At 57.4% G+C, this 27,453-nt stretch overlaps 1 protein-coding gene across 1 annotated transcript; it reads left to right on the top strand.

Moving 5' to 3' along the window:
* Nucleotides 1-312: 312 nt before the first annotated feature.
* On the top strand, nt 313-23,272 carry PLOD1 (procollagen-lysine,2-oxoglutarate 5-dioxygenase 1). The gene is made up of 19 exons (XM_081305185.1): nt 313-471; nt 6,951-7,042; nt 7,997-8,130; nt 8,757-8,920; nt 9,981-10,093; nt 10,655-10,718; nt 11,854-11,951; nt 12,592-12,693; nt 12,897-13,028; nt 14,476-14,597; nt 15,780-15,884; nt 16,197-16,322; nt 16,632-16,773; nt 17,468-17,581; nt 18,217-18,282; nt 18,823-18,927; nt 20,119-20,265; nt 21,080-21,205; nt 22,387-23,272. The coding sequence occupies exons 1-19, from the start codon at nt 396-398 to the stop codon at nt 22,540-22,542; spliced, it is 2,184 nt and encodes a 727-aa protein (XP_081161311.1). The 5' UTR covers nt 313-395; the 3' UTR covers nt 22,543-23,272.
* Nucleotides 23,273-27,453: the final 4,181 nt, after the last annotated feature.

Genomic DNA, 27,453 nt, shown 5'->3' with positions numbered 1-27,453 from the left:
CCCCAGCCCACCCGTGCGCCCGTTGCATAGATGCCCTTATAAGCTCCACTTGGGTTTCAAGTGAGCAAACCGAGACTCCGCGGGGTGGATACCGAGAAGCCTCGGTGCCGTGTCGGGTCTAGAAACTGTGGCTTGGCTCTCCTTCCTCCAGGAGGTGGTGAGACCCCGGAGAAGGGGGCCGGCGGAAGGACCCGAGCGCCACCAGACCCGCGCGGACCCGCCCCAGCGCGGGGAGCCCGGCGCGGCCCGTCGGCAGCGGCACAGCCCTGCGGGGCGGGAGGAGCCGCGGCGCCGCCCCCGGGGCGGGCCCAGTGCGTGGCAGCCGCCGGCCCCGTCGCGAAGTTTCCAATCCGGTGAGAGCCGCCGGCCCCCGCACACTGTCCCCGGACCCCGCCATGCGGCCCCTGCTGCTCCTGGCCCCGCTGGGCTGGCTGCTCCTGGCCCCCGCGAAGGGCGACACGAAGCCGGAGGGTGAGGGTGCGGCCGGGGCGGGGCGGGGCGGGAGGGCGCGGGCCGGGGTGTCCCTGCTGCCCCGAAAGGACCGGTGTGGCCCGGGGCCTGGAGCGAGGGCTGGGCTCCGGCGGCTTGTCCACTTGCCCGCTGGTGACTTGGACAAATCACTTCCCCTCTTGGAGCCGAGGTTCCCACTTTCGTGCAGCGGGCTGGACAGGGTGACAGCTGAAGTCCCATTCAGCGCGGAGACAGGACAATGATAATACCGTTGGTAATGATAACCCACACTGGCTACTATTTATGGGCTACTAGGACCAGACACTGGCGTCGCGCTGGGACCTGTTTCCTTCTATTGTCTCCATTTCTTAGCTTGGCAAACTGAGGCCACAGAGTTGATCACTTGGCTAAGGCCGCATAGCTGTGGGCCTCCGATCAGGAGTCACCCCAGGTATGTCTTGTTTCTAGGGCCCAGCCCAGAGCCACTAGGCCTTGGCCGGTGATGGGGAGGTGAAGGTGTGGTTCAGGTTTGTGGAGCACTTTAAGCCACCCCCCTCCTCTGTGTGCTCTGCCCAGCCTCCTGCTAGGCTGGTCCTCCTCTCTCTGGTTGGCATGTGAGGAAACTGAGGCACAGACAGGTGAGATGCTTGCCCAGCCCTAGAGCAGCTCTGAGTCTGTGTGGACCCTCAGTCTCCTGCCTCTTTACTTCTCCGAGGCAGATTGGGTTTCCAGGTGCGCTCCCCTATCCCAAGTGGGACTTCTGTCCTCCTCAGCCTTCCCTGGTGTGGCCCATTTCCAGGGCTGCCCACTGAGCCCCGGCAAGCCCTGAGGAGCCCATCTGATCAGAGCCAAGTCACACTGGCCATAGCCTCCCTGGTACCCATTCCCCTTGGCCCTCCATGGCACCCTGTTCACCCTTCTGGAGAACCTGGGAGCATCCTCAGCGTGAGGGGTGCTGGGATAGCAGAAGGAACTGGGTTCTGTGACCCTTGGACCAGGGGGGATGGGAACCCCATTTCTTGGACACCTTCTTTGTGCTAGGTTGTACCCAGAACCACGTACCTCTCAGTGGTAAAGCCCTCGGCATCTCCATGAGGCTCAGTGTCCTAGGTGCAGAACAGGGTGATAATATCTCACTTCTAGAGCTCTTGAAGGATTCCAGAGGACGAGGCCAGTGTGTGAGAATTCAGCTCAATGCTCGCCCCAGTAAAGGTCCTCGGAAAATGGCCTTTCCTGTCCTGGGCCAGGGCTGCCACCTTTCCTGGAGAGGCCCATCAGGGCATAAGATGGGTCAAAGAAGTCCCCCTAGAGAGATGCTGAGCACAGGCCTGAGCTGGTGGTGTGTGCAGGGGCCTGTACCAGCCTGGGGCCACTCACTAGTCAGGAGCCACGAGCCCTATGATAGCCTCTTTTTCCTGAGCCTCACTTCTCCCTGCTTCTGCTGATGTGGGCCTCCTCCACCTCAGACCATCCCAGGAGGGAAAATATGGCTGCCCACACTAAAGCCCAGAGAGGTGAGTCAGAGATGGACCAAGCTGATGGCAGGGCTTCGGGCACCCCCACTGCAGTGGGTGACAGGAGGAGGGCAAAGGAGATACAGGGCGGCCAGCATAGAGGTGCTGCTGCTGGGGTTGGGGGATGTTGCTGAGCTCATCAGGGTAATGTGCCTAGCAGGTAGCAGGCCCCATTGATGTGCAGGAGCGAGGGCTCTCCGTCCCTTGCTTCATCTGGAACCCAGGGCCTTGCTCACTTGTGATGCATGATGCACTCCCTCTGAGCTGCACCACCAGCCCTGTTAGACTCTTGATAGGTGAGGAATCACTAGCCCCAGTTGTAGGTGGGAAGATGGAGGCCCTGAGAGGTTGAATGCCTGGTCTCAGGTGGGGTCCCTCAGTGTCTGGGACTCAGATCCACAGCTCCTTCCTGCTGGTCCCCATCTCTGATTTCAAGGCTTCTACCTGGAAATGCTGCTTGTGGGGAACCTGCCCGCTCCCCCTAGCTGAACGGCAGAACAGAATGCAGGCCTTGCCTGAGCCCCCCACTGACCAGAGTCAGGGAAGGCACAGTCATCAGCCCCCAGGGAGGCCAGCTCCTGCCTTACCTGGTCAGGTGTCTGGGATAGGAAGTGTTGATTATGGCAGGGACTGTGCCACGTGTCCCCCTGGTACTCAGCCAGGCCTGAGGTGGGACCTGGGGAGCGTGGTGGGTGGGGTGCTCTTGTCTCGTGTCTAACCTCTCATCTGAACATCCATGAACTTGACACAGGGAGAGAAACATGGGCAGTTGTCACTTTGAAGGGTCCTCCAATCAGAGGGGACACAGAGCTCCTCACCTCAGTAGAGCAAAGAGACACGACTCTTTGCTCCCAGGGAGCCCTGTGTCTGAGGGAGGAGACCTTGCCCTGTCCTCGGGGAGCCTGTGGACCAATGTGGCAGATGGAAGAGGCCCTCAACAGAGCAGCAGTGCACAGGCAGATGCTGGTGCCCCAAGGGAGTGAGTCCAGGTGCCCCCAGGCCCTGGGGCCCATCTCCTGCCCTCCTTAGGCCCATGCCTGTCCCTGCAGGCCTTGGTTTTCCACAGGGAGGGGAGGACACCTGGCAAGGTCAGAGCCCCTGGGGAGGTGAGCTGGGCTTGGGTGGGGTTCCCAGTCTTGCTGTTCCACGGAAGGGGTTGGAAGAGTGCCAGGAGCCAGGCAGCTGGGCTGGATGGGTTGGGTCCTGAGGTGCCTGAAGGCAGCCAGAACCAGGGAGGCCCCAGGCACAGGGATCCCCACTTCTGTCTGCCCTTCTGCTGGACCTTCTTTATACTAGTCCTAGTCAAGGGCTGGGGTGGGCCTGGGGTGGGGCTGGGAGGAGCCTTGTTCATTCCTGCTCCCCAGAGAGCAGCCTGGGTGTGTCCTGACCATGCCTGAAGAGGACACACTGACCACCCTTTCCCTTGCCTGGGCTGGAGCTGCTGGGGAGGACAGGGCCAGCTCAGTCAGCCTGGGTCTCAGCCTTCCCCGTGGGACCCCAGAGGCCCTGTTCTTTCAGGACCTCCTCAGCTCTCCCGCCCGCCTCCCAGAGCCCCCTTGCCCAGCCTCTGTCTGCCACTCTCGTTCTCAGGAGGGTGGCTGTTGTCCACCCTGACCCCAGGCCAGTGCCCGCCCCTGCATGGCCCCTTTTCTCAGGGGAGACTCCTCCCTCAGACAAGAACCCAGGTGCTCCCATTGCCCAGCACTTGACAGCCTGGCTCAAGGCTCCTCGTGGAAGTGCTGTCTTCCATGTTATTCCCATACTGCGACTGGGGAAAGCCGGCCCAGAGAGCCTGTCTGTCTCCCCCTCTGCATCTCATTTATCCCTGCTGGATCGCAGGTTCATCCATCTGGGGAAATCATTGCTGGACTCTAGCCAGCAGTTGGGGGGGTGCTGAGTTCTCTGGTGCCAGGCCCAACGTGGCCCCTGGCCTGAGATCAAGGCCAGTGGCTGAGCAGAAAGAAAGCAGGTGGGCGGACCTTGGTATCTCCAAGCCCAAGCTGAGTCTCCACGTTGACACCCTGAGGGCTGTCCAGAGCTCTGGCCAGCTTGACCAGGGATTGGGAACAGGCCTGGACCATGTGTCCACCCTGGGGAGGCCAGAGAGAAGCCTTGGAAATGCTGGATTCAGTCTGTAGCGGGGAGTCTCTGGAGTCCTGGGTGAGGTTAAGAGCATGGCGTTTGGGGTGCTAACCAACTGGTTCCCATCTTGTGCCAAGGTCTGTGGCCTTGGGCAGGCATTTAGCCTCTCTGTGCCTCATGTCTGCGGCAGGCGGAGGGTGCTGAGGTGATGGGGACTGCAGCAGCAGGTGGCCTCTCGTGGGGATTCGGACCCTGGAGCTCTTTAAACTCACCTCCCGAGAGTGCTCCTCTGGGCCTGACAGGAGCACATCTCGCCTTGGAAACTGTCCAGCTAGGGCGAGGGTCGGGGAGGCCAAGGAAGGGAAGGCGTGACCCTGGCCCCACAAAGGGAAGAGCAGCAGGTCTGTCCCAGTCCTTCAGCAGCCCGGTGGCTAGGTAAGGGGAGAGACTGAAGAGGGCCTCCCGGAGGCCTTGGGCTCGGGGTCTCCCTAGGAGAGCTGTGGCTGCCGCAGACAGGACAAGGGAATGGAGTGCCACCTGGGTCACTGAGGCATTTATTTTCCTGGGGGGTGTTGGGGTTGATGCCAGGGTCCCTTAGGAGAGGCCTTACTTGCGATCTCTTGCTGAGAGCCACTCCCCCACCCCACATTGGAGCCCAGAGGACTGGAGACGGCTTGGCCTGCTGGTTCCCAGATGTGGCTGACACCGAAATCACTTGGGAAAGTAAGGAAGACTCCAGGCTCCTGGGCCCACTGCAGACCTCAGGCCATCGATTGTCACAGCCTCCCATGCTGGTGTGCAGAAACCGCTGAGCCACGTGACCTCGTGGCACCCTTGGCTGGGGAAGCAGGCACTGCCACAGCCCAGGGAGCCCAGGGCTTTAGGGCCCCAGAGTGGGCACTGGCAGCAGGCGAGAGTGAGAGAGGGACAGGCACGTTAGGAGGGTCTGGCATGGTGGGGACCTCACTGTGACCCAGCTAGACAGTTTCCTTAGAGGGACAGACGGGGCCCTCAGAGGAGATGGCCTGGTCACTGTGCCAGGCCTGGGCAGTGCATGCAGTTAGGTTGAGAGGGCACAACCCTGGTGCCACCATATCCTGGCTCCCTAGGGTACGCTAGACGCCACCCAGCCTGTTTCCTAACTTCAGGGTGTAAAGTGCTTAGGGTGGCATGTGGCACGTGGCATGTGGAAAGTGAACAGTGAGCCAGTAAGTCACTGTCCTTTGGAAGCAGAGCTGGAGAAGGGAGCCTGAGACCCTCCCCGGTTCCCCTTCCCTCCCCTGAGCCGCGTTTCTTCCCAGAGTCCAGAATCACACAAGCTGGCTTTTTCCATTGGTGAAATGTGACACTCTTCCTGTCCCCTGGCAGCCCCCTTTTGGCAGGAGGGCCTCAGAGCTGGTGGCTACACAGTTCTTCTCACCTGGGGGAGACAGTCATCCTGGCAGGAGTTGAGGGGAGCCCTTCCCAAGTGTGAGAAGCCCCCCTTTTCCTGGCCCCTGGGGTCAAGTGGGAAGCACCCACTCCTACCCACCCCGGCCGGCTCCTGCCCTTCCCTGCTGGGTTGCCTGGCACCCGCCACCCCTGCTCTGGGGCCAGAGCCTGCAGGCTGCTCAGCTTCCACCGCTCTGGCCTGATGTCCCCCTTTGTTCTTTGAGCCCAGGCCCCTCCTGACTGGGGTGGAGCCTTAGCTGCCTGCTGCCGGCCTGGCTGCTGGTTAATCTTGGTTAATCTTTACCAGAACAGCAGGGTGCTGAGGGAGCTAAGCCCCACAGAAACAATGAGCAGCCAGAGAGGGCGGTGTCCGAGGTCTTCAGAGAGGTGGTGGGGGGAAGGGGTGTCATTGTTACTAGCCCTGGACCTGCAGAAAGGGGACACAGGGGGAGGCAGGGGGAGGCAGAGGGAGGCAGTTGGAAGGGGCGGAGCCCAGTGGCCAGAGCCCTGGCAGGGGGAGAGCCTGAGAAGAGCCTGGATGAGCACAGGGCAAGCCGTTTGCCTCTCTGGCCAGTGCTGGCCATGCTCTTGGTGTGTGCTGAGCGTCCCCTAGAGGATCTCACGTGCCTGGTCTTACTTGACTAGTGCCTGGGAGGCAGGTAGTGTCATTGTTTTTACTTTATAAGGGGAAAGCCGAGTCTGGGGGGGACAGGGACTTGCCCAAGGTCTCACACTGGCAGGGGCACAGCCAGGGGTCTGAGCAGGCAGGCCAGCTCCAGATCCCGCTTCTCAGAGAACACAGTCTCCCAGCGAGTCTGGGAGGGCTTCCCTGGGGCTCCCAGATGTGCTGTCTGGGGAGCTGTTTCTAGCAAGTTCTGTTGGAGAAGTGAAGCCCCACTGCAGAGCCTGGGTGAGGTCCCTTGTCCAAAGGTAGCAGCTGCTGTGGCCCTGTGTCAGCAATGGACCCACATGGAGTTCAAGTCCATTCCCACTCTGGGCCAGCTCAGACTGAGAGATGCTGGGAGAATCCAGGGCTGGGTGAGGCCCGTTGGAGTAGCAGTGTCTGTGCTGGGCGCCGGTGTGAGAGCAGTGGCCGCGGGACCTCGTGTTTGCCATCCTGGGCTAACGTCCAACATCAGCTGGAGAGACCTTCTGGTGGTCAGAACGAATCCTTCTCTCCGCCCCGTGAGGCTCAGCTCCTCACGGCAGGGTGCTGACGCCTCACCTGTGGACACTGCTTGACACATTGGCAGTTACCAGCTAGGAGTCCTGGGAGGGAATAGGGAGTCCTGGGTTTGTCCCAGCTCTGTCACTAACCCGTGGAGTAATCTTGGGTGCACCCCCTCCAACGTGGGTCTTGGGTTGACATGAAGGCACGTGCTGCCAGGATTGGACAGGTCACTGTGACCCCCTGCTCCCCGTCAACTCCCCACAGCTTCTATTCCCATTCAGCACGTCCTTCTCTGCCCACAGACAACCTCCTAGTCCTCACAGTGGCCACAAGAGAGACCGAGGGGTTCCGCCGCTTCAAGCGCTCAGCTCAGTTCTTCAACTACAAGATCCAGGTGAGGGGCTTCCTGGGCAAGGTAGAGCCAGCAAGGGGTGGTGGCAGAATTGCCAGGGCCCCGGAGACAGACTTGGGGCCACAGGGAGGCTTCCAGAAGGTGGAAGGATGAAAACTAGCTAGGACAAGGACAGAGCATGAGCATTTCCTAGGAGGTGAGCAAGAGGTGAGGCGAGACTGGAAAAGTCCACAGGAGACTCACCCCGGGGGGCCTGGGTAATGGGCAGGCCCTGGGAATCGGCATTTCCACAGGTGACCCTGGGACGTTTTGGGACAATGATCTGGGGACCTTCCCTGTGAGCACTGTTCTGAGTCCCTGTCATGGGCTTGGTGTTCTCTGCCCGTGGTCAACAGGGCTTAGTCCTGCAGGTGCTTCTCTGTGTCCCCGGTGTGGGGAACTGGGGATGGAGTGGTGGACAAGACCGAGGACGTCACTGCCTCCCCAGAGCTTGGCCTGAAGCCAGAAAGGAAATGCGTTAGCTCACATGGATGAGGTTGAAGAAGAGGTTTGCTTCAGGCCTAGGTGGCTCCTGGGTTTCAGCAGAGAGAGGGCCCTGTCCTTCTGGGTCCAGGTTCTGCTTGTCTTTACCTGCAAACGTGCTTCCTCTGCTCGGTGGCCAGGTGACCACTGCCGCAGACTCAATGCATTAGAGCAAGAAGCTTTTCCTAAATTTCAACAGAATAGACCAGGGAAGGCTGGTAGACAATGCTTGGGTCACATGCTCAAACCTGGCCCTGGAAAGGTGGGAGGAATCGGACCCTCTGATTGGCCAGGGGTGGTCACGGGACCCCTGGGGGCCAGGCCAGCCTCACACATGGGTAGATCGGTTTTTCCACAGGGGAGGCCCAGAGGGGCTAGGCAAACAGGAGTCAGGATGTTCGCTGCTCTGCTGCGGGTGGGAATTTGGGAAAACATTTCTTTGCCAAAAGCCAATGTTAAGGGCTCTCTCCGCAGGCACTGGGCCTGGGGGAGGACTGGAGTGTGGAGCAGGGGGCATCCACAGGGGGCGGGCAGAAGGTTCGGCTCCTGAAGAGAGCTCTGGAGAAGCATGCAGACAAGGAGGACCTGGTCATTCTCTTCACAGACAGGTAGGTGGCTGGGAGCTTCCTGGCGGCACCCTCACCAGAGTGGAGGGAGGAATATTCTAAACCGAGGCCCTCCCTGCACATCAGGAGCCAAGATTGTGGCTTTAGGGGATCCATGAGCCCCAGGATAAGACCATTGGTGTAGCTCACTCCCACTCCTGGTCCGAAGATGGAAGTGGGTGACCTGCTCAGTGTGGGTTTTTTGGAGGGCACCAGGGATTTAACTCAGGGGCACTTAGCCACTAAGCTACTTCTCCGGCCCTATTTTTATATTTTATTTAGGGGACAGGATCTCACTGGGCTGCTTAGCACCTTGTTTTTGCTGAGGCTGGCTTTGAACTCACAATCCTCCTGCCTCAGCCTGGGATTACAGGCTTGTGCTACCACATCCAGAGCTGTTGTGTTTTGAATGTGACAAGGACATGGGTTATGGGGATCGTCTCTGTGCAGCACTGGGGTGGAGAAGTAGCAGGCTGGGCTGGAGCCCGTGGGCAGATCAGATACGTCTCCCAGCTGGTGACCCAGGGCTGGCAGGGAGAAGGGATTTGTGGGGCACCTTGGTCCCTGTCCCCTCCTGCCAGTGCCCTCCCTGGACCCCTGCTCACCTCTTTTCCCTGCTCTGGCCATAGCTACGATGTGGTGTTTGCCTCGGGGCCCCGGGAGCTCCTCAAAAAGTTCCGGCAGGCCAAGAGCCAGGTGGTCTTCTCGGCAGAGGAGCTCATCTACCCAGACCGCAGGCTGGAGGCCAAGTATCCGGTGGTCTCTGATGGCAAGAGGTTCCTGGGTTCTGGAGGTGAGAGGCCTGGGTGAGCATGGGACCCTGCAGAGGGGTGTCCCCCCCGACCCTGCCCTCCTGAGGGGCCCCTTGGGTGAGACCCAAGTGCATCACAGGCCACAGATGCAGAGCATCATGAAGAGTCTTAACCTCAGCCTGCTCTCCCTACAAAGGGTGGCCTCATTAAACAGCCTCTCAGCTGCAAGGTCAAAACCTGCAGTCACACTGGCTTTCTCTGACGTCCTCACCTCCCGTCCATCTCACATTGTATCACTCATGTGTCTGAAAGGCCTCTCGACTCTTCAGGATGCCTGAACCTGCCCTTGTGGGGTCACACTCCCTACCTTGCAGTCCCCATGCCCCCCCCCCCCACCTCTGGCCCTCTGTAGTCAGCTTCTAATTGCTCTGCCAGCCTTGGCCTCATCCCCTTCCAGTACATTCTTCACCCAGCAGCGCCAGAGGTCTTTAAGAGGATACGAATCCGCGCTGTCACTCAGGGACTTCCTGCTGCAGAGGATAAAACCCACAGGCCTGTGTCAGCAGCAGGTCTGCCCCTGACAGCCACTGTGTCGTTAGCTCAGAGAGTTAGCCCGGCAGATGACCTGGCTGGTCAGGGGCCAAGGTGTGCAGTTTCTCTTCGCCTCTTGAAGGCTGCACCCTAACCAGGGAGCCCGCGTGGGCTTTGCCCGCTTGCCAGGACTCAGCCACCAGAGCGCTGTGTGGCGTTGGCCCAGCCCCTGCCCTCCTCTGGGCCAACTTTACCAGATCAGTATATAAAAGGGGGTCCAAGCCTGGACCCCCCCACAACTCCACCCTCCCAGGGCTGGTGCAGTCCATCTATTCAGCACCTGTAGGTGCTCAGCACTGAGTAGGTGCATGTTGGTGGGAACCATTAATCTTGGGAACTCATCAGTTAATGACACAAATAGCTGCCCTCCTCCAATCCAGGAGGACTGCTGGGAGGAGGCAGAGCGTGTAGGTAAAAGCCTGGGAGGTGGGTGAGTTAGGGGATAGGGGAGGCCCTTGGCTTAGAGGCCAGAAGCTAAGTGTCTGACTCTGTGTCCCCCACACTGCCCAGGCTTCATTGGTTATGCTCCCAGCCTCAGCAAACTGGTGGCCGAGTGGGAGGGCCAGGACAGCGACAGCGAGCAGCTGTTTTACACTAAGATCTTCTTGGACCCAGAGAAGAGGGTAAGAGCTGGCGGTGGCCAGAGAGAGGAGGCTGGAGTCCTGGCTCTGGGTCCCACTGGCCAGGCTGCACTGCTCACCGTCCCCCTGGGCCCCGGGCCGCTGGGTCGATGTCCTAACCCCGTGGGCAGCTGTAACAGATGGACGAGGGGCGTCTAAGCAGTGCTCAGGGTTCTGGAGGCTGGAGTCCGAGATGAGCATGGCTAGGTTCTTGACTGTACAATGAAGCGAGAGTCCTTTCCCCAGGGGTGTGGTGAGGATGAGATGAATGTGTACATGCAGGGCACTTAGACTGGTGATTGGCATTGGTCATTACAGTGGTCATCACTCCTTATGGTAGGACCAGCCCCTTCCTCCGTTCCTTCTAGTTCTGAGATCCCCTGATTCTCTGTGAATGGACCCCCAAGACCAGAGACCCCAGGGCATGGCTGCTGGGTGGCCTCCTCAGGGCTGCCGTCACGTGCCAAGGCAGAGAAGTGGGGGTCAGGCTCTCCCACTGTGTGCTCAGGCCCCGGCCTCAGCCAGGGCCTGTGTCTGCTGCACCTGGTCCCCTCCTTCCCCCAGGAGCAGATCAACATCACCCTGGACCACCGCTGCCGCATCTTCCAGAACCTGGACGGAGCCTTGGGTGAGCGGCCCCTGGGGTCAGTGGGAACCCTCTTCCAGGTGGGCCCCCTTCTTCCCTGCTCTCCCACCTTCCAGATGAAGGATTCCTGGGTTGGGGTCCAGGACTGCGCTGGAAGGGAGAGGAGGGATAGCACTTGAAGGGGCAGACACCTCTGGCCTGGGCTCATGTCCGCGGCTGGTGATGACGTTGCTTTGCTTTGTCACGGGTCTTGCTGGGTGATTTCTGGCGTGACTCTCTCCCTGTACACACACACACACACACACACACACACACACACGCACCGAGTTCCCGTTTCCTATCTTTAAAAATGGGAAACGGCTGGGTACAGTGGTGCTCGCCTGTAATCCCAGTGGCTCCGGAGGCTGAGGCAGGAGGATTGCAAGTTCAAGGTCAACCTGGGCAACTTAGACCCTGTCTCAAAACAAAAAATAAGAAGGGCTGGGTTGTGTGGCTCGGTGGAAGAGCACCCCTGGGTTCAATCCCAGTTAAAAAAAAAAAAAAAAGAAGAAGAAGAAGAGGAAAAAGTGAAATGCAGAACCATCATCCTCCTGCCTGTGGCTTCTCAGGCTCTGGGACCCAGGTTAAGAGCTGGGCCGGGCCACTCCCTTGGCCTTCGGGAGCTTGCACTGAGGGGCTGTCCTCGTGGTTACCCCCATGGAGGCCTCCCTCCCTGCATCCTCTCAGGCCACTGAGAAGAAAAGACCTCTGTGCATTTTATACCGACTGCAGTGCCCCCCCATTTCCCTCCATGCAGAGTACCAGGGTCACAGCATGGGTCTGGAGACCCCATGGGGATCTCCCTGCCCAGCGCTCCTGGTTTGCCTGGTATATTCTCAGTGCTCCTCTCGTGACTGGAGCTAGGGTGTCCTGGGGCTTTGTTCTCCTGTCCCCACTTCTAGTTCCATTAGGACGTCATAGGTTTGGGCTCGTGGATTCTGTGCTCTCGCCACGTGCCCCTGTGGTGCCAAGTGCTGGCTGGACACAGGATCCTCCCATTCACCTATGAGGAAGGGATCTGCCCTGCATTACAGATGAGGAAACTGAGGCTCAGAGAGGTGACACGATGTCACCTGCTGGCCCCTGGGCTTGGCCTCTGGGTCTGACCCTGGGTGGCGCTTTGCCTTCTGACCCCTAGATGAGGTGGTGCTCAAGTTTGAAATGGGCCACGTGAGAGCGCGGAACCTGGCCTACGACACACTCCCGGTCCTGATCCACGGCAACGGGCCCACCAAGGTAGGGAGGAGCCCAATATCTGGGAGAAGGGCCACCTGCTTCCACCTCGCATCGGAGTCCATTCCTCCTGTGCTCAGGAGTCCACTGTCCCCATGTGGGCCTCGGCAGTGCTGCCAGCGCTGTCACAGTGTTAGCTGGGGGCAGAGTCCTTTACTCTCTCCGTGGGCATTTATTGACTTTTTACACCTGAGGCCAAGTCATGGTCAGTTGCAAAGAGGACAGATGGTTCCCGTGTTCGTGGTGCCATGCAAGGGCCTGGGGCACGCTCTGCCTGGGGACAGGATGGACCTAAGTCACTCCTGGGGAACTGGCCCATGGCTCCTAACATTTTTCTCTGTCTGTCCTCTGCCACCTGCATCAGAATTGCAGGACAGGGAGGAAGGGAGTGTGTAAAAGATTGAGGTTTCCTGACTGCACCTGGGGTCTGCTCCCCTGGAGCCTCTGAGGGTGGGGACCATGACCACCAAGTTCTCCCTCTGCACCGCCCTGCAGCTGCTGTGCACTCTGGGGGATGGGACATTGTCACCAAGACCCACTCAGGGCAGGAGAGGGCTCACCAGGGACCCAGGGAGGGCCCTTCATGACTTGGTTGGGGAGGCCGGTGGGCGGGCTCCTCTTCATTCCCGTGTCCCCTCCACAGCTGCAGCTGAACTACCTGGGCAACTACATCCCTCGGTTCTGGACCTTTGAGACGGGCTGCACCGTGTGTGACGAGGGCCTTCGCAGCCTCAAGGGCATTGGGGTGAGGCTATGGCCATCCCTGAGCTTAGGGACATTCAGGGCTCAGTGCCCCAAGGTGGGGCAGGAGGATGGTTCTGGAACAGACGTTGGCTCTGGTGGGAAGTGAAGGGGTCACCCCATGTCTGGATGCGTCCACACTGGGCACTTGGTGGCCACATAGTGTCTGGAAGCTCCTGGATCCTTAGCCACCCCTCCCCCACGCAGGATGAAGCTCTGCCCACGGTCCTGGTCGGGGTGTTCATTGAGCAGCCCACGCCGTTCCTGTCCCTGTTCTTCCAGCGGCTTCTGCGACTCCACTACCCGCGGAAACGGATGCGGCTTTTCATTCACAACCATGTGAGTAGCAGACACCCTGAGGGTCTTCGTGTGGCTTGGGGTAAGGGGACAGCGTCATGAGCTGGCCTGAGCCCTCTGAGGATCTGACCGAGCCATGCTTATCTGAGCCAAACGGAGTCGATGTGGCAGGGTCCCCAAATCACTAGTTGACTCTGGAGTCAGAGGGCTGGGCGTGATTCCCAGTAAGACTGCTTTTATTGACTGTGTGACCTTGGGCACATCCCCCAACCTCTCTGAGCTTCTGTTTTCTCAACTATAAAGTAGGGATAATAATAGCACCAATCACATAGAATTGCTGCAGGGTTTAAGAAGGTTACCTCCAAAAAAGAACCTAGTGCGGAAGAGGCACGACATAGTAGGTGTTCTTAGCTGTTGTCATTTTTGTTTTGTCCCCTCCGGTGCTGCCCCAGCTAATGCTTTCTAATTTGATCTTATGATGTCAAGTTGGATTTTGCTCCTTAGGTTCCTCCCGGGGAACCGCGGAGGGCCTGAGGCTGCTCTTTGGTGAGTGGGCCTGGTTCCACTCCAGCTCCTTCCTTTCTGCCTCTCCTCCTGCCTCTCAGCCTCTGCTCTGACCATCTCCCGCCAGTTCCTGCCCAGTCCTGTGTGTTCTGCCGGGCTCTGTCTTCCAGAGTCTTCTCAGCCAGCTGCAGCCTCCCACTTCAGAGAGCTCTCAACCCCTCCAGAGGGCACCCTGCCCCCAGGGACGCAGCTCAGCTCCTTGCCTAGGTCACCAACATGCATGTCACCTGTTTCCTGCACCCCCAGGAGCAGAAGGGGTGTGGGCCCTGCCTGGCGGGGCTCTCAGCCTCCCTGGAGGGCCCACCCATGAGGTGTAGCTGAATAGAAAAGGAGAACTGTCACAGGTGGTCTTGAGACCTACTGTGTGCTGTGTCTGACTCACAGTGACCTGGGGAGGGATGTACTGCCCTTCTGTAGAGGAGCAAGCTGAAGTGGAGAAGGCCAAGGGACTTGTCCAGGGTCACACACTCAGCATGACAGGGCCACGGTTGGTCTGAACCTTGAATTCGAGCCTGAAGACTCTGCTGTTTCCACACACCTTATGACAGGGCTCCTGGTCTGGGCTCTCATTAGCCAGGTTGTGGCCAAGGGTCATGTGGTGCAATTTGTAACAGAGCATTTTCCTGAGCCGCACCCAGGCCCGCGTGGACGGTGTCTCTGTGCGTGGGCCTGGGGCTGGGTGGGATGCTGTTCTGGCGTCAGAGGCCCTGAAGAAGCCTGCAGGCTTGGCCTGGTCAGGGAGGATGCTCCAAGATGCAGAGGAGGGCAATCCAGGCAGAGGGCCTGGCCTGGGCAGAGTCTGGAGATGGGAATGCAAGTAACGAGCTATGTGCCGAGGTGACAGGGAATAGCCCGGCAGTGACCGTGGGGCTGTGGTCCCTGGGGTGGAACCTGAGTCCTCTCCTCCCCCTGCCGCCTGCCCCAGGAGCAACACCACAAGGCCCAGGTGGAGCAGTTCCTGGCAGCCCATGGCAGCGAGTACCAGTCCGTGAAGCTGGTGGGCCCCGAGGTGCGGCTGGCCAACGCGGATGCCAGGAACATGGGCGCGTGAGTCACAGGCCGTGGTCGTCTGCGCTGACCATGGTGGGCAGATGGGCCGTGGTGTCAGGAGCCGCAGGCCGGGCATCAGGAGCCCAGAAGCTCTGGGTGACCAGTGTGTTTCGGCCTTTTCCCGAGCCTCAGAGTTCCCGTCTGTCACATAGGGAAATGGTCTCTTTCCTGTCAACCTCCAGGCTCTTGGGCAGGCGGAACACTGTCATTTGGGTGCAGAAAGCAAACGAGAAAAAGAGGAAGAGCTGGAGAGTCAGAAAATGACAAAAGCTGACATTAAGGAAAACAACTTCTGGGGTTTTTTTGCCTTTACTATGAAAAAGGCAAAAACACACAAAAAAAAAGGTGCAAGTAATTTGTGTTGATTGTAGAAGAATTGGACATTCCAGATCCGGGTTGGCCAACTTCCTCCATAGCTCTAGAGTGTAAACGGATTTGCCAATCAGCTTTGTGGGGTCATCGGTTGCAACTGCTGGGCTCAGTCCTTGCAGCACAGTGCCAGTCACAGATGTCATGAAATGAATGAGTGGGACTGTGTTTTATTTAGGGACACTGAAATTTGACTTCCACGTACTCTTCTGATGTTCTTTTTTCTGCCCCAGTCATTGAAACACAGAACATCATTTTTTTTTTCACTCATAAGCAGTTCAAAGCCAGGCAGTGGGAAGATTTGGACCAGGGACCGTAGATTGCTGAGCCCTGATCAGATGAAAGAAAAGGACACGCTTTTTAGTTGATTTATTCACCTGCAGCACTGGGGACGGAAACCAGGGCCTCCCTCATGCTAAGCAAGTGCTCTACCACTGACCAACACCTCCAGCCCCCGTTTTTAAGGCATTTGGTACAAGTTACCAAAATGCCCTCCAACATCAGCCTCTCCCCTGCCCTGAGCATGGTGGGGACCTGTCTGGTGGCCTGTGCTGTCCCTTGTACCAGGTTTTCAGGGCACTCGATGCCGGTTGCCAGGCTCTAAGCCTCTGTCTTGTAAGTGCGGAAGCCGAGGGTGGGAGTCTGGGAGTCGGACCGTTGTGGCAGCTGGTCATGCCTCAGGGCTGGCTGACCTCTCTGTGGCCCTTCAGCTGGTACACTGTAAAGCCAAATCATGGTCACAGTTGTGGGCAGCTGCTGGGCGGCTCCAGGACCAGCCTGGCCGACCCGGAGTCCTCCTTTTCCTTGCAGAGACCTGTGCCGGCAGGACAGGGCCTGCACCTACTACTTCAGCGTGGACTCAGACGTGGCCTTGACCGAGCCCAACAGCCTGAGGCTGCTCATCGAGCAGAACAAGTGAGGCTGGGGTGGGACCTCCCGGCTGGGCCCTGGCCCTCCTCGCTCAGGAGAAGCCTGTGCAGGGTGGGAGCCCCTTGGCTTCTCCCCCTCCTCCAGGGCTTGCCTGTGACCTGGGCTATGGGACCCCAGCCTGGGGACTCCGTGGGCTGGTAGAGAATGGCTGTCCTGTGGTGGGGAGGGGCCTGATGAGCCACATGACCCTCCAGGTAGACCCCCACCCCATGAGGTAGCCCTGTGAGCAGGTGTCTGCCCCCCACCCCATCCCTGTCAGGTCTGTTTCCTGTCCCACTAAGATGCCCATTTCCTCAGGAACGTCATTGCCCCTCTCATGACCCGCCACGGGAGGCTGTGGTCCAACTTCTGGGGGGCAATGAGTGCAGATGGCTACTATGCCCGCTCTGAGGACTACGTGGACATCGTGCAGGGGCGGCGCGTGTGAGTGCCTGAGGGGTGGGCCACCTTCTTCCCTCTTCTCCCTGGGCTGGTCGAGGCTCCCTCCCCATGACTCCTGACCTGATTGCCCTCAAATTTTTCTTGGCCCTCAAGTAATGAAAACTGCAGCCAGACACAAAGAAAGACTTCCTGATAATTGCTCTGGGCCCACATACCCAGAGTAGGGGATTCAGATCCACAGTATGCTGCCCTCCCAGCCTGTGACCTCCCTTTCCTCCTGGCCCCAGGCCCCTAGCCTGTAAGTCCTTCCACCAGCCTGTGACCCCCGCCGTCTTGCTCTCTCGCCCTCAGTGGTGTGTGGAACGTGCCCTACATCTCCAACATCTACTTGATCAAGGGCAGCGCCCTGCGGTCTGAGCTGCAGCACACAGACCTGTTCCACCACAGCAAGCTGGACCCAGACATGGCCTTCTGTGCCAACGTCCGGCAGCAGGTCTGTGAGGCTGGGTGGCCATTGGGGTCTGTGGGCAGGGGGAGCTGCCTCCAGCTCTGACCTGCTCAGTGGGCTACCTTGCACTGTAGGCCAGGAAGCACCTGAGGGAGGGTCCAGCAGGGTCACTCAGAGGCCACCAGGGCCACTGCAGTGCCTGAGGGTGGTCCTCAAGGATCTACAGGGACCATTTTGGTGGACTCCGTTTTCACGCTGTTTGTATTATTTATATTTTTGTCAAAGCCTAAAGGAAATTAAACTTCCCCCTAAATGTCATCTAAGTAAGGTATCCAGGGGGCCCCACACTCCATCTCTGCTTCCCAGCACCCCCTCCCCATATTTCTTGGTGATTTTTTTAGTGGGGTCTGGGGATGGACCCAGGTCTCGTGTGTTGGGCAAGTGCTCTACCACTGAGCTGCATTCCCAGCCCCGGGGATGATTTTTTCTGATCCTGGGGTTTGAACCCAGGGGCACTTTACCACTGAACTCTATCTCCAGTCCTTTTTAAAAAGATTTAAAGCCTTGCTTGATTGCCTCCTGGATGCTGGTCCTAGGCCAAGTGCTGGGGGCCCAGGGACAACCTGCACTTATCTATCCCTGGTCTTGGGAACTGGAAACTGGCAGCATCGCTGCCCCTCCTGGGGACATGCAGGGGAGGGGTGGGCCAGGGCTTCTTCAATCATGCCTTTGTCCCCAGGAGGTGTTCATGTTCCTGACCAACCGACACACCTTTGGCCACCTGCTTTCCCTGGACAGCTACCAGACCACCCACCTCCACAATGATCTCTGGGAGGTGTTCAGCAACCCCGAGGTGAGTCCCGGGGTGGGTGGAAAGGGCTGGGAACTGAAGGGACTCCCCTGATCCTGTGGCCTGTAGGCTACCTGCGTCACCCCCTCCCTCTGCCCTGGGGGCTGGTAAGGGCAGATTTCGGGTCAGGAGGGTCCCCCAGAGACAGCGCCACCTAGTGGAGGAGGGACCAGGCCTCAGAGGCCTTCTTTTGAGGCCCAGATCTGTCAGCTGTGACTTGGTCAAGACCCTCTTACCTTTTGGGCCTTGATTGTCTTGGCTGTAGAATGGGTATGCTACCTCAGCCTGTCTTGTCGCTGAGGGTGTCATAATGATCAAAGGAGACAGTTGTGACAATGTTCCTAGATGGTGGGAGCTTATAGTTGACATGGGCATTTTGCACATACACATATACACAGACAGGCATGTTCATATGTGTGCAAAAACCATCTCCTGTGGGCACACTTGGGTGCCTAGACAGCACACCCTCACACGTGGGCACAAGCGAGCACCTACCTACCCCAAGCGCGTACCGTAGCCACTTACATGTTGAGGAGCCCGTCGGAAGCTCCCTTCTTGGAGCGTCCTGTGGATTGAGCAAGTGGTGAGCCCCTGGCTCAGGCCAGACCCGAGGGCCCAGCCTGGTTCCCGCCCTACAGGACTGGAAGGAGAAGTACATCCATGAGAATTACACCAAAGCCCTGGCGGGGAAGCTGGTGGAGACGGTAAGCTCCAGATTCACACTCAGGCCTGCTGCCAGGCCCTCCCCTTCTGCTGGGCCTTCGCCTGCTGCTGGGTGAAGGGTGGCAAGAGGAGTTGGTGGCGGGATGGGCCCTTCCTGCTGGCGTTTCCTCCGTGAGCCTGCAGGGGCCTCAGGGCCCGTAGGCCTCTTCCCTGGCATATGCAGAGGGAAACACGTCTGAATGGGTCTCTGCTGTGGCCCCTGTGCCAGTTGAGGAGTGGCTGTCTGTCCTGTCTTCCATGTCCATTCCCCTGGGGCCCTCGGTATGCACGTTCCTTTGTGATCCTGGTGCTGGTAGCTCTGTGAGCTGGCTGGGCAAGCCCATCTCTGAGCTCTGCCTCCCGCTTTCAGTAGCTCACCTGGTCTGAGAGTCACTGCTGCTTGGGGTCACTCAGGGGTCCCAGAGGGCTCTGAGGTGTAGTGGACGTGAGCTCCCTAGGGGCCCTGCTGCAGGCTCAGCATCACAGGGAAGATACAGGGGTCGCCCTGCAGCCCCCTGAGACTGGGCCCTCTCTCTCTCCAGCCCTGCCCCGATGTCTACTGGTTCCCCATCTTCACTGAGGCAGCCTGTGACGAGCTGGTGGAGGAGATGGAGCACTATGGCCAGTGGTCGATGGGCGATAACAAGGTAGGGCTCCAGACGTTGGGGTCGGCCTGCAGGGGCTGCCCCTCCGCCCGCACTGCTTTCTGGGCTCTTCTCCTGGCTACATAGCCAGTGTCTCTGGGACTCTTCACATAGGAGCGCTGGCTGGGGTGCCTGCAAGGCAGTCAGGAATAGAGGGAATGGGAGACTGGAGGTGGAGGGTCGGTCCCCAAGCAGCCATTACCACTGTGTGACTTTGAGCTGCCTTAACTGTGAGTTGCTGGGTTTTCAGGTCCTGGCTTATTATTAGAATGGTTTAGCTTCCTGCCTGACTTGTGCATGGAAGAGGAGAGGAATAGGCAAGTGTGGGGTGAGGGGCCTCAGGACTTGGTGGTCAGGGCCAGGTTCATCAGCCATCCTCTGCAGGGCCTGGTGGACATGTGTTCTCTGAAGTGGGAATCCCATCCCCGCACTTGCCTGGGACATTCAAGCTCTGCTCGTAAAGGCACAGGAGATCCTGAGCCAGTGTGCCTCAAAGGTTGGGCTGCCTTTGATCTGGAAGCTGGACTGTCCTGTGGTTCTGGTTGCCTGCCCAATCCTTGTGCTTTGGTGGCTGGGCAAGTCTCCAGAACCCAGGAACTAGAATAGCTCATGCATTCTGGGGTTTCTTGTGCTTCAGTGACAGGGCCAGTCCTTGGACCCCCCCACCTGAGCTAACTAGCCCATGGAACTAATTATCTGTGTCACGTGGCTAATGACCACAAGCTTAGTGGCTTTGAAAACACCCATTTATCATCTCCTGGTTTCTGTAGGCCAGAATCTGGCTTAGTCGGGTCCTCTGCTCAGAGTCTCACAAAGCTACAGTTGAGGGTCAGATGGGGTTGGTGTCTCCTCCAAGGCTTAGGGTCCTAAGCTTAGGGTCCTGGTTGGCAGGTTCCTGTGCCTGCAGCTGGAGGACATAAGGCATCTGGCTTTTTTGAGGCCAATGGGAGCCACAGTCTCTCTCCAAGACCCTCCCCCTCAGGTCTGGTCCACCCAGACTCTCTTTTGATTAACCCCAAGTCAACTGATTTGGGGTCTTACATCAGCAAAACCCTCTGCTTTTGCCATATAATGTAGTGAAGCTCCATCCTATGCCCAGGCCAGGGGAGGGGCTCAGAGCCTACATGCCAGGACATGGGGACCTGGGGGACTGTCCTAGAATTCTGCTGCCGCATTCTCTCTGGTCACTTCCAGGACAATCGCATCCAGGGCGGCTATGAAAACGTGCCGACCATCGACATCCACATGAACCAGATCAACTTTGAGCGAGAGTGGCACAAGTTCCTGGTGGAGTACATCGCCCCCATGACGGAGAAGCTCTACCCAGGCTACTACACCAGGGTGCGCCCTCCATGCAGCCAGACGTGGGCGGGTGGAGTGTCTGGGAGGGGCGTGGCCAGGTGGTGGCGGAGTTCCTGTGTGGGCGGGGCCAAGTGAGTGGGTGGGGTTCTGGGGAGGGTGGAGCCAGATGGAGTGGGCAGGGTTCTGGGGCGAGGCCGTTGAGGGTGGGCAGACAGCAGCCCCAACTTCCTGCAGAGGCCCTGATATGTGGTTACCAGGAAGAGCAGGGTCTCCCCATCATAGGAGTGTGGGGGTGGGGATGCAGGGCCAGGAGATGGGTGGGGCCTTGGGGTGACCATGTCCCAGGAGGACACTGCCCCAGCTTCTCACCTTGCCCCTCTGTCCTTAAACCTTGACTCTGGTTGGTACACCTGCCCACCAAGTGAACCCCCCAGTTGGCCTGCGGGTACACCCAGTCCGCCCCTGGGTTTCTCTCTAGTGCCATCGCTCCTCTCTGTCCACCCCATCTCTGGCTCGCTCTCTCTCTTGCTCACTCAGCTGCTTCCTCCTCCCCATGGTTCTGTCCACCTGGCCTGTCTGCATGGTGGTTAGGTTCCTTCCTCCTCCTCCCTCCCCTTCTTCCCTCCTTTTACATTCTTGCTTTCGCTTTCCTCCCCCTCCTTGCCCCTCTTTCCCTGTATTTTTCTTGAGGCTCTTCTGTGCCAGTGCTGTTCCTGGCAGAGGAGGAGGTGACCCTGGGAGCTGCCATGCCAACAGATTGGACTGGGCCCTGCTGTGTACCCTGCCCCTCGGGGTCCTCGGCAGCTTCTCTTGACTGGCGCCTACCCTTGACTGTCCCTCTGCTCTGGCACAGGCCCAGTTCGACCTGGCTTTTGTGGTCCGCTACAAGCCCGACGAGCAGCCCTCGCTGATGCCACACCATGACGCCTCCACCTTCACGGTCAACATTGCCCTGAACCGGGTGGGGGAGGATTACGAGGTGAGCAGGGGCCAGGCCACAGGGCAGAGCAAGGGTTGGCTGGAGAGCATCGTGCAGGTGACTGAGGCAGAGGAGCCTGCCAGGTCAAAGGGCCAGAGGGAAGGGCTGCCGGGTGTGTGGAGGGGGCTTCCTGGAAGAGGTGGGTTTGAGGCACTACTTGGCAGGAGGGAGGGGACTTTCTAGGGGACAGCCTGAACTCTAGGAGATCTGGAGCTAGATTGCTCTGTGGCCTTGCCTCATTTTTTGGCCTCTCTGTTTCCTGTGTCTGAGTGCGCTCCCTGGAGTTTTGAGAACAGTTGAGGTCGTGCAGGGAGCCATGATAGGCTCTCAAGGAAGGGCCTCACAGGGGATAGGGAGCTTGGGTTCTCCTGTGGGAAGGGAGAGGGCTGCCTTGGGAGTGGCAGGGGATGGCATCATCTAGGTATGGGGCACAGGCTTGTAGCTGGAGGGAGAGTTGAGGACGGTGGGAAGCTGTGGGGGCCTCTGGGCCCATGGGGGCCTCTGCATGTGGTCAGGCTTGCCTCCATCCTCTCCTTAAGCTACTATTTTTGAGGGTTTTCTTTTTTTCTTTTGGCCCAGGGGTGGGCCAAAAAAAAATTGTAAAAACTGTTCAAAAACAGTTCAGTTTTTTGGGACTCTGTCAGGCGTTCCCTAAGCTGGGGGTTCTCCGCCAGGAGCCGTTTTTGTCCCCCCCCCCCCCCCCCCGCTGGAGCCATTAGCAGTGCCTAGAGACATTTTGTGTTGTCACAACTGTGAGGTGCTCTGGCATCCACTGGGTAATGGCCAGGGGTGCCCAGGACAGCCCTCCCTGTTGGTAGTGGCAAGGTTGGAACCTCGGCCCGACACTCTTCTGCCTCCTCTGTGACTTCTCACAGCCAGGGCAGCTTCGCTCCCACTTGACAGGCGGGATTCCCACTGACCCCAGAGTTAGTGAAGGGTGGAGCGACAGTTGCCCAGGGCTGCCTGACTCTGAGGCCAGAGCCCTCCACCTCGCAGTCTTTGCCCTGTGTCTTCCTTAGGCAGCTAGTGTCTGTCTGTCACTCCACAGGGTCCCCAGGCTGGCTGTGCTCAGGGCCACTTGGCTGTGGCAGTCAGTGGGACAGAAGAGAATAGGAAAACGGTTGGGTTGGGGGTGTGGGGGGCCCAGCTCTGCCCTGGGCACTGACACTTCTCTCTCCCAGGGAGGGGGCTGTCGTTTCCTGCGCTACAACTGCTCCATCCGAGCCCCCAGGAAGGGCTGGACCCTGATGCACCCCGGGCGACTCACGCACTACCACGAGGGGCTCCCCACCACCAAGGGCACCCGGTATATCGCCGTCTCCTTCGTGGACCCCTAACTGGCCAATCCTGGCTCCCTCCGACTGTTCCTCCTTGCTGACAACCACTGCCCAGCAGCCCCTGGGGCCTTGGGGTCCCCAGGAACCCGGTTCAGCCTCCAGGCTCTTGACCTCCTGTTGCTCTTGGAATGGCCGGTCGCCAGGCCAGTCGCCAGCCCAAGAGATCTAGAGTGCCAGCCCTCGACACAGCACCCCTGGGGCGGGGCTTTCTGAGGCCTGCAGTCCAGCCCCAGGAGAAATGGATCGCTTCCTGTTTTGTGACTCATCCTCCCTGATGAGCCCGCCCCTCCTCCTCCAGGCTTTCCCAGGGCAGGACTTAGCAGAGCAGGGCCACCCGCTGCTCAGAGACTCCAACTAGCTGGAGAAGCCGCCCCCAGAGCGCCTCAGGTGGACTGCAGCTCTGCGGACTCTACTTAAAGCTTTGCGGCGTCACAGAGACCAGAACAGACCCAGGTTCCTACCCTGGGCCTGGGTCCTCTGAAGCCCCTTCCTCCTGGCTCTTGTCTTGAGAGCACAGCTTTGTCCCCTGGAGAGAGCAACTCAGAAAACCTCTCAGGGAACAGAAGAGACATCAATGCCGCAGCAGCCACATCCTCTACTTGATCCTGCTGGGGGGAGGGGAGTGACATGTCCACACTGCACTGGGCCACCCTGTCCCAATGCCTCTGGAGAGAGGGACAATCAGAAACAGGACAGTTCTATTAAAGGTTGTTCAGACCACCGAATGGGAGGCACTTGGTGTGGGGGAGTGTGCAGATGTGGAGGAGAGACTGGGGGTCGGGGGTCAGGAGCCCCTGGCTGGTTCCCAAACCCAGTGCCCTGTGGCCTTGGCATTTGTAAACTTCAGAATCCCTTCGGGCGAGCTGGGCGCTGGCTGCCTGGAGCGCACTTCTTCTTCTGTCAGGCCTGCATCAGGTGTCACCGCCCCTCTGGAGCCTTTGCTGATCCTCCTTCCTTGGAGCATGAACGTGGGAGACTGGTGCTTCCAGTGGTCCCCCGCACCCCGGGGCATTCTCTTCTGATCATACTGAGGGGATGTACCAACCCTAGGAGCTGCGCCTGCTCACCTCTTGCTGTGGCTGGGCTGTGTACAGGTCTGGTGCTCAGCACACAGCACCCCCCCAACACATAGCCCCCCCCCCATTTCCTCTTTACTGAAGGGGAAAGAGGCTCAGAGAAGCCAGGTAATTGGCCCAAGGTCACGCATAAAGTAAGCGGTTGGGATGAGGGGATTTGAATGATTTTACCACTCAAAACACTTGCCCCCAAGGTATTGGTACTCAGCCCTGGTGGGCAGCAGGGGCAGAAAGAACCAAATACAGTTTGGTGATAAATGTCCCAGTGGCTATAAGAACAGAGTGGAGCCAGAGACCAGTCAGTGAGTATAACCTGATGCTCTCAAATGAGGCTTATTTTGCCTCTTAGGGGACATCTTTTTTGTTTGTCACAACTGCAGAGGGGGTGCCACTAGCATCTAGCCGACAGAGCCTAGGGTGCTTCTACAGTGCATAGGGCGGCCCTACCACCACCACCAAAAAAAGAATCATCCATCCCAAAATGTCAGTAACGTGAGGCTGAGGAACCCTGATGCATCTGAGGCTGGACCTTAAAGGGGGAGGAGGGATCCACCAGGCAGAGAGACCCTCGGGGCCTGGAGAACACTGGTTGGTGGGAGTGGGTGGGGTGGCAGTCAGAGGCCTACTTTCCCAGGTGTCTTAGTCTGTTTTCTGTTACTATAATGAGGTACCACAGACCAGGCAGTTATAGAGAACAGAGGTTTCCTGAGCTCACAGTTCAGGAAGCTGGGAAGTCTAAGATCCTGACCATGTGGTGAGAGCCTTCTTGCTAAATCATAACCTGTGAGAGGTCATCATAGGGTGAGGGCCAGAACTATAGGCCACTGATGCCATCATGGGAACCCCACCCTCATGACCTCATCTAATTCTAATTACCTTCCAAAGGCCCCAATCCAAATACCATTAACATGACTTTTAGGATTGAACTTGCAACCCTTGAATATTTGGGGGCACATTCAAACCAAAGCACCAGGCTGTGGAGAGCTTGGGCACCCAGAAGGCAGCTGGAGTCATTTGAGGGTTGTGTGTATGCCTTTTAAAGATTTTTAAATTTTTAGTGTTTAAAATTGGCTCATGAGGGCTGGGGATGTGGCTCAAGCGGTAGCGTGCTCGCCTGGCATGCGTGTGGCCCGGGTTCGATCCTCAGCACCACATCCGCCGAGAACTAAAAAAAAAAAATAAATATTAAAAATTCTCTCTCTCTCTCCTCTCTCACTCTCTCTTTAAAAAAAATAAAATTGGCTCATGATAAATTTTTTTTTTATTTTTTGAGACATGGTCTTGCTAATTTGCTGAGGATAGCCTCAAACTTGTGATCCTCCCACCTCAGCCTCCTGAGTTACCAGGATTACAGGTGTGCATGACCACTCCTACCTCCTTTTTTATTTCTTGAGACAGGGTTTCAGTTGCTGAGGCTGGCCTGGAACTTGGAATTCTGGAATTAAGGTGTGTTCCACCACACCTGGCCAAAGAGCACAAATCTCAGTCTCTCTCACTCCACCCCACCTCCCAGCTGCCCAGTTCTCTCAAGAACTCACCAGGCTAGTCTGTTTCTTGAATTTTTTTTTCCCCCAGTACGGGGATTAAATCCAGAACCTTGCACATGCTAGGCTCTCCCACTGAACTACATTCCCATTCCTTTTTATTTTATGCTGAGACTCACTAAATTGTCCAAGTTGGTCTCAAACTTGGTGATTCTCCTGCCTCATCCATCTGAGTAGCTGGGATTATAGGTGTGCACTACTATGCGCAGCTTTTGGATGTTCTTGAGCTCATCTGTACATACACAATTGTGTGTGACTGTGTGTGTGTGACTGTGTGTATTAAAGTTGGGTTTTTTTCCTGTTTTTTTTTTTTTTTTTGGGGGGGGTGCCAACAATTAAACCCATGGCCTTGCACACGTTAGTCACTTGCTCTACCACTGAACTACATTCCCAGGCCAGGGTTGGTTTTTTTGTTTGTTTGTTGTTGGAACCAGGGATTGAACCCCAGGATACTTAACCTATGAACCATATCCCCAGCCCTTTTTATTTTTTTTTATTTAGAGACAGGGCCTCACAAAGTTGCTGCAGCTGGCTTTGGATTCATAATCCTCCTGCCTCAGCCTCTGGAGCTGCTGGGTTTACAGGTGTGTGCCACACCGCACCTGGCCAGGGTTGTTTTTAACTCTAATTTTACTTTTTCTCTGATTATAGATGCAATTCATGTCGACTGAAAAAATCAACCAGAACAGAAGTAGGGAATGCAGGAAAGAGGCCATCTGCAGCTCCACCAGCCTGCCCTGCGCTTCCCAGTACCACCGTCCGCAGTACCAGGGAGCCTTATCAGAACGGGTTGAAGCAAGGGCTCCACACTTTGGGGTTGTTTCATAGAACCCCCAGGGTCTGAGCAGGGTGGACTCAGAGGTTCCTGGGCCAACCCTTGCAGAGAGGCTTAGAGAAAAGGAGAAAATGACAGGAGAGATCCTCAAGGCTTCCACCTGACTTAGACGATTCTGCCAAAGGGAAGGGAAATGGAAGTTCCTATCCTCTGAGAATCCTTCAGGGAGGCCAGAGGTTATGGAAGAGGAAATAGTGACAGTAGAAGCAGCTGATAATTGAGGCTGCTTGCAAGCCATATCTAAGGACCTGGCTACACCCCAAGTCAGGGCTGGGTGTGGCCTCACAGAGTCAGAGGCCCAGGCAAGAGGCTACCCCTAGGGCAGTGAGGGGGGACAGCTGCCTCTGACCTACCTCTCAGAAGGCTGATGAGCAGGTTAGTCACCGAGCCCTGATTTACCTCTTGAGGCTATTTGTGGCAAGATTCTACCCTGGTTAGGGCACAGAAATACAAGGGGAGCCCCAAAGGGAAGGCACTCATCTACTTTTAAATTTTATAAAAGCCACAGTTTATTTAACTTTGTTTTCTTTTTTCCAGTACTGGAGATCAAACCCAGGCCCTCACAAACACTGTACCACTTAGGTACATCCCCAGCCCTTCCAGAAACCATATATTATTTTAAATCTTTATTTTGCTACGCTGGGGATAAAACCCAGGGCCTTGCACTTGTTAGGCAAGTGTTTTACCACTGCACCACACTTCCAGCCCCTAGCCATGTTTTTTTTTTTTTCTTTTTCTGTACTAGGGGTTGAACCCAGGGTGCTTTACCACTAAGCTACACGCTGTTCCTTAATTTTTTTTTTTAGTTTGAGACAGGGTCTAAGCTGAGGTTCTTGCTAAATTCTGAAGCTGGCCTTGAACTTGTGATTCTCCTGTCTCAGCCTCCTGAGTTGATGGGATTATAGGTGTGTCCCACTGAGTCCAGCCCTAGCCCCATTTTTAACAGTAAAAGAAACAGGTGCATTTAACTCAATTTACATAAACTATTTCAACATGTCATCACTACAAAAATATTGATATCATTTCCATTCTTTTTCATATCATGTCTTGGGGCAAATCTCATTTTTCACCAGCATTTCAAGGGTTCAATAGCCACATGTGTCTGGGGCAGGTATTACATAACTTAGGCTTGGAGCCCACTGCTGAGGCTGTTTCCTGCTGTACCCTAGTGCCTGGCACACAATGAGGGGCCTAGTGACTGACATTGGGCTTGGGTAAGCACCCTCTGAGGCTCCTGGGTCTGTCGTTAGGATTAAATAAAAGGATGCTTGTTGGGTATCCAGTTCGGTGATTGGCGCTCAGTTTGAGCCTGATACGACGTCGAGGCTGCTGTTGTTCTGACTTCCCCAAAGGCAACCGAAGGGCAGCAGGCCCCAGTGTGCTTCTGTCTCCCTGGGTGAGTCACCTCACCCTAACGGACTGGTCCTCTTGAGAGCCCTTCTGTACAATTACAAAA

The sequence above is a fragment of the Spermophilus citellus genome (assembly GCF_964194105.1).
Source record: "Spermophilus citellus genome assembly, chromosome: 9".
NCBI lineage: Eukaryota > Metazoa > Chordata > Mammalia > Rodentia > Sciuridae > Spermophilus > Spermophilus citellus.
Note: the sequence above shows the minus strand (reverse complement) of the source record. Positions and strands in the feature narration are given on the sequence as shown.